We start from the raw sequence: 11100 nt of genomic DNA, 5'->3' as shown, positions 1-11100 counted from the left end.
GTCAGCTGTGGGGGACGAGGCGCCGCCGGCTCAGCCCCGCCGTCCCCGTCCCTCCCTCGGGGCTTTGCGTCAGCGGCTCCTGCCCACGCGCCCACGGCCCACCTGGCTGACGAGCTCCTGCAGCTCCTCCATGTGCTCCAGCACCGCCGTCTTGGTCTCCGAGTCCTCCAGCATGGCCCCCACGTCGAAGACGTTGTCCAGGTAGGCTTGGATCTGCACCTGCAGCTTGTCGCTCTCGGTGAGGCGCAGGCTCTGCCGTGGGACAGCCGTCAGGGGTGGGGTGGTGTGTCCCTCCCTCACCCCCACAGCACCCCCCAACCCTCGGGGTCACCCACCTCCAGGTACTGGTCCAGCCCCAGGTGGGTGAACTCGTACTGCAGGAACACGCGGAAGTTCATGTTCTCCACCGAGTGCACCACGATGTTGATGAACTGCATGCAGGCCACCTGCGGGGACACGGCACGGGGGTGGCACCGCGGCCCCGGGGGACACGGTGCGGTGCATGGGGGAGTGGTGGCCCTCAGGGACAAGGTGGCTTTGCATCCCTGGGGACGTGGGGAAGGACCAGTGGCCCAGCAGCCCTTGGGGGAATGATGGCTCAGGGACAGCACGGTGGTCTTGGGGACATGAAGGCCTGGGGACAGCACTGAGGCCATGGGGCTATTATGGCACAGGTACACAGTGGCATCCTCAGGAACAGAAAGGTCTGGGGACAGTGTGGTGACACAAAGACCTGGGGATAGCACGGTGGCTCAGCAGCCCTTGGGACACGATGGCCTGGGGACAGCGTGGTGGTTTAGAAACCCTTGTGGACCCAATGGCCTGGGGACAGTGCAGTGGCCTTGGGGACATGGTGACCTGGGGCTCAGCAGACCTTGGGATATGATGGCCTGGGGACAGTGTGGGGCCTTAGAAGCTCTTTTGGACATGAAGGTCTGGGGACAGCACCGAGGCTCAGCAGCTCTTGGGGACACAGTGGCCTGGGGACAGCACAACACCCTGGCAGCCCCCAGGACACTGTGGTGACTCAGCAGCCCTTGGGGACGTGATGGCCTGGGGACAGTGCAGCACTGGCCCCATGAGCCGCTCACCATGAAGTCGATGTTGGTGTCCTCGTTTCGGAAATACTCCATCAGCTTCTCGAAGCGGTTCTTCTCCCCGCACACCTGGGGTGGGAGCAGGGGGCTGAGGGCCAGGGGGACACGGCTGGGGGTGCCCAGAGGGGTGGCAGGGCACGAGGAACCCGCCGGTGGCACCACCCCAACCCCGATGGGACCTGGCCCAAGGGACACGCACTGGAGTGGGGACATCGAGCCCAAGGGCTGGAGCATCCCCGGGAGAGCCAGGCATGGGAGTGTTCAGGATGGTGCAGGGCTCTGCCACACACAGGGACACTGAGGCAGGAACCCACACAGAGCAGGGCTGCCCACGTGGGGAATGATGGCCCTGCTGGGGACTCACCTCCTTGAAGTTGTCAAAGGCAGCCAGGATGATGTCGTGGCCACCTCGGACCAGGCAGACGGCGGCCAGGAGCTCCAGCACCAGGGCCTTGGTCCTGTGGATCCACGGGGAATGAGGGGCTCAGGGCCGTGGGCTGGGTGAGAGGACAGGGACAGGGACAGGGACAGGGACAGGGACAGGGACAGGGGGCAGGTCTTACCTGGCGTTCTTGTTGTTGAGGCTCAGGGTGATCTCGTTGACACAGGCTGGGTGGTTCATCACCAGGCTGAAGCCAGACTTGGGGGCAAAAAGGAGCATTAATGGGGTTGTGTGTCCTCCTGTCCCCACCCCGAGGACGCTCTGGGACCTTGGGACACCCCCACGCCAGGTCCCCACCAGAGGGGATGAAGAACCTCCCCCCCCGCCCCGACGCCGGCACCGCAGGGGCTGGGGATTTTTCGGGATCCCCGCGGATCCCGCCCACTCGCACCTGGTAGTTCATGATGGCGCGGAGGCACATGATGCAGACGTGGACATCGTCCTTCTGGCTGACGAGGCGGGAGTTGCGCAGCGTCTTCCTGCTGTGCGAGGGGTTCAGCCTGCGCGGGGAGAGCGCGGCTGAGCGCGGGCCGGGGGGGCCGGGGGCGCAGCGCAAAGCGGGGAGGGGGCGGCAGCGCTCGGGGGAGGAGTGGGGGGTGGCAGCGGGGGCGGGGGGGACACCAGGGGACCCGGGTGGCTGCATCCCCGCGGGAGAAACCCCCGTGTTCCGTGCCCGTCTAGAAGGCCGTGGGGTGGTGGGGTGATGGGGTGATGGCGGCGGGGCGGGGTGGATTTTGGGGGCCCCCTCGTGCACACGGGTGGTCTCGGAGGCTCACCGGGGCGGGCAGGAGCTGCCGGGTGACCGGGGGGCACTGTCCCCATCGCTGCCCGGGGCACCGCAGGGGGCGCTGGGGTGGACGTGGCGGAGGAGGGTGTGGATGTGCTGGTTCGAGAGGCAGCAGCTGGAGGCGCGTTAGAGCCTGCAGGACAGGAGGGAGAAACGGGGCTCCCGCGCCGCCCCCAGGGACACCCGCGCTCGGGGACACGGCGGTGGGGGGACAACGGATGGGACCCCCTGCGGGTGCAACGTCCCCTCCTGACCTGTCCCTGGGGCTGGCAGGGACACCCCGGCTCCTCCAGAGCTGCTCCAGGCTGCGAGGGACCCCCTCGCTCCCCGGGGTGCCGCGTTACAGCTCCCGGGGTGGCCGCGGTGGGGTATCCCCGGGACCCCCCCCGCCCACCGGGGATGCCCCGTAGGCCCTGTCCCCTCTACGGGTGACCAGCAGCGGGGTCCCGTGGGGTGTCCCCGTCCCTCCGGTGCCCCGTCACCGTCACCTACCGTCAGCGCGTCCCCGGCAGCGTGCAAGAGAAGAGCGGGGTTAGACGGGGCTGCGGGCGAGCGGCGCCAAGCGAGAGCCACTAGCCACCGGGACCGGCTTGGGGGGACACAGGCCCGTTCCTCCGACCCGGGTTTAAACCAGGGGGGCGCGATTTGCTCCCCTCAAAACCTCCAGCACCTCCGATTTTTGTTTATTCCTGGGTTTTACCCAGAGCATCCCCCCCGAGGGTCGCAGTGGGGGGGCACAGATCCAGCCCAGCTCCAGCTCCAGGCAGGGCTTGGCCCTCGAGGGCTTTGTCCCCCTAAACCAGCACTGGGGACCCACTTTTAGCACCGGGCGTGTTATGGGGACCCATTTTTAGGGCCGGGCCTGCGTCTCCCTGCCGGGCCCCTCTCCAAGCACGGCGCGGCCGGGGGCGGGGGGTGGGTGCAGCGAGGCGGGGAGCGGGGAGGGGACACGGCACAGGGACAGGGGGACAGGTGGGGACGGGACCACACGTTACCTTACAGTGAGGGGCCGCGGTTTGGAGGAGCCCTGCGTGGGGGACGAGGAGGTGCTTTTGTTCAGGTCCTCCAGCGACTGCTCCTTGCCCTTGTCGGAGCCGGGGCTGCTGTTCTCTGCGCTCTCCATGTCGTACCTGGTGGCCCGTGGGGACACGGGGACGGGTGAGGTGTGGCACCCCAGCGTGGGCAGACGCCCCTCTGGGATCCGCAGGGACGTTGGGGGCCCAGCCATGGAGCATCCAGAGCTCCACTGCTCCAGTGACAGGGGAGAGCACCCCCAGGGACCCCTCAACCCCTCTGAGCCCCAGGGAAGGATGATTCCAGCCTTGGGGACAGGACAGCGGGGGACACGTACGCGACGGAGCACTGGGCAAAGGCGAGGTACTGCAGCAGCACGTCCAGCCCCTTGTTCTCCTCGTTGAGGAACTCCTGGACCCAGCTGGAGGGTGCAGAGGGTTAGTGTGCTCCACCAGCCCCCCCCTCATCCTCCCTTCCCCAGACCCTCAGCAGAGCCACCCCCTGCTCAGAGGTGCCCAGCGAGGGTGGGACACGCTGGGGACATGAGGTGGCACCATGGGCTGGCAGCTCTCACAGGCAGGTGAGTGCCATGGGGAACCCCACTCCTGATGTGTGGGGGGCACAGCCCGAGGGCTCTGCTGCCACCACTGCCACCACTGTCACCACTGCCACCACTGCCACTGCTGCCACCACTGTCACCACTGCCACTGCTGCCACAATGGGACAGCCTGGCCCTGGGGATCATGGGCCACCCAGTGCCCCACAAGGGGTCAGGGCATCCTGGGTGGGGGGCAGGGTCCCTCCTGGCACCCAGGGAGTGCCACAGCCAACATGGGGTTCAGGTCCTACAGCACCCCCAGCCTCCCATCAGAGCCCCTCCAGGAGGACAGGATGAGGCCACGAGGCTCCACATCCCGCTGTCAGCACCCATCCAGAGCCAGCAGCGTGTCCAACCCCATCTTGGGGACAGTGGCAGCGCTGGGTGACAATGACACCTCGTCCTTACCCGATGTAGTTGGTCCTCAAGGAAATCTCCAGCTCCCTGAGCACCTGCGTGGACTCCTGCACTCGCCTCTTGAACTGTGGGATGGGGACAACGGTTGGCACTGTCCCTGTGCCCAGTGTGGGACGGGGACCGGGGGGTCAGGGTGCAAGGGGGACCCCTCACCTTCCTGCTGACGCCACCTGTGTCCACGTAGCTCTTCAGCTTCTGGATGTAGGCGGACGGGGGGTTTTTCACCTGGAAACGCTCCTACAAACCCCAGAGAGAGGCTGAAACTGGGCCACCTGCCAGCCACTGGGACCTGCCACCGTCCCCACAGCAGCCACGAGTGTCCCTGTCCCCACTCCTGCGCTCCATCGATGCTTAATGAGGTTAACGAGGTGCCGTGTCACTAACGAGGTGGGTGCACAGCCGGATGCCAGGAGTGGCACTTGGGGACAGGGAGCCCAGACCTCACCTGGTCACAGATCAGCTCCCACTTCTTCTCGTTGTCGTACTGGTTGAGCAGTTTCATCTTGTCCGGGGGCAGGTTCATGGAATTCTGTGGGGTGAAGGGTGGCAGCGTTGGGGGGCACCCCAAAAACACCCCCGGGGGCTGCAGCACCCACTGCTCACCCAGCACCGGCTGCCCTTGCTCAGCACGGGGAGGATGGGGACACCAGTGGGATAATGGGGACACCAGTGGGACATGGGGATACCAGTGGGACGATGGGGACAGTGGTGAGATGATGGGGAACATTGGTGGGAGGATGAGGACACTGGTGGGACAATAGGGACACCTGTGGGACATGGGGACACTGGTGGAAGGAGGGGGACACTGGTGGGAGAATGGGGACACTGGTGGGACATGAGGATTCCAGTGGGAAGATCGGGACACTGGTGGGACAATGGAGACAGGAGTGGGACGATGGGGACACTGGTGGGACGATGGGGACATTGGGGGAAGGATGGGGACACTGATGGGACAATGAGAACACCATTCCCAGGATGGAGACACTGATAGAATCATAGGCACGTTGGTGGAAGGATGGGAACAGCACCATTCCCACAGTGTGAGCATCCCATGGATACGTCCCCACCTGTGGGTCCCCAAGGGGAGGGTGGGTCAGGGACAGGGGGAGGAATTGGCCCCGTCCATCCATGTCATGAATGCACCAAGTGCCCGGCCTGAGGGGTGGGGACACAGGCTGGTGACACACTGAGGGGCCCAGGAGGCCGGGCCCTGCTCGAGGGTGATGGTCACCATCCAGCCCCCCGGCCACGGGTGCGTGACAGGCCCGTCTGGGGAAATCAGTGCTTCTGGAGAGACATGATGTCAGGGACGGGGCTGGTGTCCCTCCGTGCCACCGTTGCACAACCACAGCCCCCCAGCCCCCCCGGCCACCCCGGCAGGACGTGACGCGGTTTCCGCTCTGGGAACGGCACGAGGCGCTGCCGAAACCGCTCCGGGAGGCCCCGGGGCAGCTCCCACCTCCGGGGCGCTCTGGTGACACCACGGGGTGTCCCACCGTGGCCTGGACCAGGAGGTTTATTTTGCCAAAACAGCCAGTTTTGGGTGATCCAGCTCACCCAGGAATGTGAAGGCACCGCGGGGCCCCAGGTCACCTTCAACCCCAGTCCGGGGGTTCCCTGGCCATGAGGACGGGGACGTGGGGTGCATGCAGCCCTGGAACAACCACATCCCTGGGGAAAGGCATCTCCCAGGGGGTTGGTTGCCCACAGAAGAGCAGGGCCAGGATGAGAGGTGCCACGGTGGCGGGGCAGGAAGGGGAACCTCACCCCCACCCCCAACCGAGGACCTGTCGAGCTGCTTTCGCAAGAAGCCAAAACCAGGAGACGTGGGAGGGAGGAGTTGGATTGGGCCAGGGGATGGCTCACGTGGGGAGCTGGGCAGAGGGGGTACAATTAGGGTGCAGGGTCAGAAATAGCCTCATTGGGAAGCCACTGGAGCCAGGTGGGGCCTGGGATGGGCAGGGTGACAGCAGCACCTGGATGTCCCCATTGCAGGGCAGCCCCGTCCTCGTGGTCCCTGAGCTGCCATCCTTGGGATGGGTGAGGCCCTCCAGGAGGGTCAGACCAAGGAACAGGGCTGTGCCAAGAGGGACCATGCACCCAAACACCTCACCTAGAGCTCCATCAGCACTTGTGGCACCCTCTGTGGATGGGGACACCCTCTGTGGGGACACTCCCCTCGGCTTAGAGGGGATGGTGGCACCCGCCACATGGGCCAGCTCTTCCAGTCACCACATGTGGGACCTGGACAAACCAGGTCTCCAGTGGGACAGGATCCACCACAAGGGTTCAGGGGGATCCCAGGATGTTCCTGCAGAGGTGACTCTGCCCACCAGGCCCTGCAGTCCCTTCCTCGAGGGCAGGGCTGGGAGGGGTGGCAGGATGTGGCACGGTCTGGGTACAAACTGGGTGGTGGCTGCGTCCCGGGTGGGCATGTGGTGCTGGGGGGTGGAGGAAGTGGCTCCTGTGGAGCGTCAGCAGCAGCACAAAGAAACAAAGAAACCGGTTCTCGTTTCCTGCCGGGGAGGGGGGGTGATGTGGGGCAGAGCAGCAGCCGAGCACCCCAGAGGTGTCAGGGGAAGGACTCAGTCCTCCTCCTCCTCCTCCTCCTCTTCCTCCTCCTCTTTGGGGGACAAGGATGGAGAGGCCACAGGGACTTGTCACATCCTGCCTCCCCTCATGCAGCACCCTCATCCCACCCCTGTGTGGGGTTTCTCAGCCTCCCCCAGCCTGATAGCCCACTCAGTGGGTGCCTCAAATGTCCCCTGCTGTGACAGAGGTGCCACAGGGCCCACAGAGCCATCCCAGCCGTGCCTGGTGCCGGGTTGAGCCAGCTGGGACCTGACACAGCCGTGGGGCTGAGCCGGGCTTTGCCTGACAATAAAACCAAGACTGGGGGGAGGTGAAGCAGCACCGACATCATCTTCTGGTACAAAACGACCTTTTCCTTTCCTGGCTGGTGGGGGACGGAGCTATTTTGGGTGTCAGACACTTCTTTTTGTTCCACACGTGAGCGGAGCTGGGCTGAGCAGAGCTCTGCTCCAAACCCCGGCACGGAACGTTCCGGCATCTTCCACGGGAGGGTTTGTGCTGCAAAACCTGCCTGAGAACCAGGCTGAGCCCTGGCAGCACCGTTTCTGGGGCACAAGGGGATGTGCATCCATGGAAAGGGGACAGAAAGCCTTGACAGCACATGGCACGGGAGATTATCCCAGTCCAGGCACCACCACAGGGCAGGGAGTGACCCCAAATGGTGGGTTAGGGGCTCTGGCTGCAGGAAGGACAAACATCTCCAGGTGTCTGGGAGGCCAAAGGAATCAGTCCTCCTCCTCCTCCTCCATTTCATCTCTGGGGGACAAGGATGGAGAGGCCACAGGGACTCGCCCCCAGCAGCCACATCGCACCTTCCCTCCTCCAGCACCCTCCAGCTGGCACCCAGCACCCTCAACCCACCCCTGTGTGGGGCTTTCTGGAATGCTGCATCCCTGGGATCCTCCATCCCGGGGATGCCCCATCCCTCGTGGCCACGGAGCACGATGCTCCCACCCGAGGTGGTTTGGGACATGGAGTGCCAGCTGTCCCATGTTGTTCCCTCCAGTGACCCCGACTGCCTCTTGCTGAGGTTCAGCACCGGGATCAGGCTGGATCCTGGTTCAGCAGGATGCTGGGATCAGCAGGATCAGCCCACACAGGGCTCCCCTGACCCGCAGCACGCAGCAAGCCAGGCTGGGTGACGCTCCCAGGGCGAGCTCATCCCATCAGGGACTCCCTGGATCCATCCAGGTCCCAACCCCTCCCCGTGGCAGGCGGGGACAGGCCGGAGGAGGAGCGGGCGGGTCCCCAGGACGGCCGGTCCTGCTGTGGGGGTGGCTGACGGGGTGGCCGCTGCCGCCCGCGGCTCCGGCTCTATTTTAGGAAGCTGCTGTAGCACAGGCCGGGGAGAGGAGCCTGATCCTGCCCCCGTGTCCTCATCCCTGCTGGATCCTCCTGGTTCACGCGGGGGAGCCCTGCACGAGGACACCCTCCCCAGTCCCTGAGCCGGCAGCTCTCGGCTCACAGGCCACTTCTGTCCCCACGCAGGGCCCATGTCCCCCTTGGGGACACCCCAGCACAGCCCCACATCACCCAGCCAGCCTCGGACACCGTGCCGGGACCGGGCTGGGGGCGGATCCAGCGGGAAGTCGAGCACCAGCTTTGTTTCCTGGTTGAGCTGAGGCCGACACTCGGCCAGGGCTCGCTGGTGACCCGTCCCTGAGGCCAACAGCACATCTGCAAACATCTGCAAACATCTGCAGCAGTGACGTGTGCCATGTGCTCTCTCAGGACCTGGGAGAAGAGGCAGCAAAGCCTCCAGACCAGGAAAAGCTCCCGGGTGGAGCACACCCTGTCCCCATCAGCCCCCATTCCCAAGGCTCCAGCCTAACACTCCCAGGTGATTTTGGCTTTCCCTCCACCACACCCCAACTCACAACCTCACTTCTGTATTCCCAGTATTGCCTCTTGACGTGCAAAGGGAGAAAAATCCTGGTTGCTCCAAGCAGGAGCACCCGAGCATTCCCATCCCAGCAGCAAAGATGCTCTTCCTCCGCTCCATCCCAAAAAGCCACCTCGGCACATCTCAAACCGCTTGGCACGGGACAACCCTCCCATCACTCTGCCAAAGTGGCATCTGCCACGGTGCCCCAGCTGGGAAGGAGCCAACTTTCTGGGGAATAAAGTTCTGGGAAACTAAATTCCTCATTTCTTGGCAGGTGGTGGATTTATCCATCCCCTTCCCGGAGATGTTGGACTGCCTGGGCTCCCCCACTGGCTTTTCTGCCCAGGGTTTGCCCCAACAGCTCTCCCAGTTCAGGATGTCCAGCCCAAAAGTGGTTTGCCCTGAGCTCTCAAAGCATCACTGTAGCCATGGCAACCTGTCAGATCTGGATCATGTCCCACCGGGAGATTCCCAACTCATCACCTTCTGCTCCATCACTGATCTCACCAGCTCAGCAGGTGGAAAAGTTGAACCCAGAGTCAAGGAACGTGTTCATGGTGGGTGAGGGCAGAGGGACCCTCTCTCCCATCCCCCCAGGCTGTGAGAAGGGGGAAGGGACACTGTGAAAGGAGGAAGCGGGATTGGGACAACCGGTTTCACAAGACACCCGGTTCCCATCTGCAGCCCCCTGGGTGCCCCCTGCTCCTGGGAAAGGGCCTTCCCTCGGGATGAAGGCAGACAGGGTAGCACCGAGGGCCTGGAGCAGCATTTTCCCCTTTTCTGACCACTTTTTTTTAGGATTTCCAACCTGCTGGACTCAGCCTGGAGGAAAGTGGCGCTGCCTGGGGCCTCGCTGAGGCAGCGGAAACACCCCGAGGTTCCCCAGGCTGCCTGTCCCCTCCTGCCACCACTGCTGTGACACCCGGAGCCATCACAGGCGCCACCACCCTGCTCAGCCACCCGCCGACATGGGCGTCCCACGGCAAACCCCCACCTGGGGGTTTCGGGGGTCCCACGGGGGTCTCTTTGCCATCACTGCCCCGGAGCCGATGCTGGTGGCAGGAAAGCTCCAGGGGCTCTGGCTGAGATGCTCATCCTCAAATAATCATCCCCCCCCCCCCACCACCAAAAAAAAAAAAAACGCTTTGAGTTTAAAAGCTTCTAAATAATTTGAGCTCGGGGCTGCAGCGCGGGATCCCACCGGGCAGATCCCGCTGCATCCATGGGAGCTTGTGCTCCCGGCACGGGATGGGCGAGCAGGCTCCATCTCCCGGGATCCCGAGGTGAGGGGGATCAGGGGATTAAAGCAGCGATTTTTTTTTTCTTTTTTTTTCCCCCCACGGAGCGTTTCTGGGGAGGGCAGGGACGCGGGTGAAGCGTGGCCGGCTCCCCGCGGCCATCCCGGCGCGAAGGTCACGGCCGGCCGGCTCCGCTCAAGGACAGAGGGAGCGGGCGGGAGCCGATCTCCCGCAGCGCCGGGTGCTCCAAGGAGCTGCCATCCACGCATCCATCCATCCATCCATCCATCCATCCATCCATCCATCCATCCATCCATCCATCCATCTATCCATCCGTCTATCCATTCATCCCATGGGAACGCGGCTCCCCCCGCCCCGTCCCCCGCGGGAGGCCCGGAGCGATGCCGGGGGGCTTCCCCGGCTGCGGAGAGAGGAGGAGGAGGAGGAGGAGGAGGAAGAGGTGAGCGAAGCACTGCCATCCGCAGCACCGGCTGCCTGCGGCGCTCCGGCCCTGCCGCCCATCCCGCCATGGCGGAGCCTCCGCGGGGTCCGGGGGACTCGGGGTCACCCCAAGAGTTTGGGGGGCTGGGACCCCCCCCTCCAAACGTGAGAGCAACGGGAGCGGCTGGGGGGGTCATCCCGGGGCAGGGCTGAGTGTCCCCGGGAGGAAAGGAGTGGCAGAGGGGGAAATCATCGTTATTAATAAGAACACTAATTAAATAATTAATGGAATAATGGAATAATAGTAAAAATATGGTAATCAGAATGATGATGCCGGTGACAGCGATGCTAAGGATGCAAGTGCAAGCAGGGATGCTCAGAGACCCCCCCCCGGCAGCTCCGGACCCCCTCCAGCCAGTCCCCCGTGGCAAGTCCGGGACCCCCACCGCGGATCCCCCCCAGCACCCCCGAACTCCCCCCAAGGGGGGCTCCGAAGCCCCGTCCCCGCTCACCAGGACGCGGCCGAACCTCTCCTCCAGCTCGGCGGCCCCGGGCATGGGCTGGCGGGGGGGCGGCGGGGCGGCGGCGG

At 64.6% G+C, this 11100-nt stretch overlaps 1 protein-coding gene across 2 annotated transcripts; it reads right to left on the bottom strand.

Moving 5' to 3' along the window:
- Positions 1 to 35: 35 nt before the first annotated feature.
- LOC114071986 (formin-like protein 1) lies at positions 36 to 11100 on the bottom strand. 2 transcript variants are annotated; one of them, XM_027909891.1, is made up of 13 exons: positions 11024 to 11100; positions 4801 to 4884; positions 4509 to 4592; positions 4347 to 4420; positions 3678 to 3761; positions 3322 to 3456; positions 2316 to 2441; positions 1931 to 2039; positions 1661 to 1737; positions 1462 to 1555; positions 1092 to 1166; positions 336 to 446; positions 36 to 252 (listed from the first exon to the last, which is right to left on the bottom strand). In XM_027909891.1, exons 1-13 carry the CDS (start codon positions 11066 to 11068, stop codon positions 70 to 72), a joined length of 1281 nt encoding a protein of 426 aa, XP_027765692.1. In that variant the 5' UTR covers positions 11069 to 11100; the 3' UTR covers positions 36 to 69. The 2 variants fall into 2 exon arrangements, with proteins under 2 accessions (XP_027765692.1, XP_027765693.1); XM_027909892.1 differs by lacking the exon at positions 2316 to 2441 and having other exon boundaries at positions 37 to 252.

The sequence above is a fragment of the Empidonax traillii genome, unplaced genomic scaffold, assembly GCF_003031625.1.
Source record: "Empidonax traillii isolate 1590-97213 ecotype Southwest subspecies unplaced genomic scaffold, ASM303162v1 scaffold2495:size42636, whole genome shotgun sequence".
In the NCBI taxonomy this organism is placed as follows: Eukaryota; Metazoa; Chordata; class Aves; order Passeriformes; family Tyrannidae; genus Empidonax; species Empidonax traillii.
Note: the sequence above shows the minus strand (reverse complement) of the source record. Positions and strands in the feature narration are given on the sequence as shown.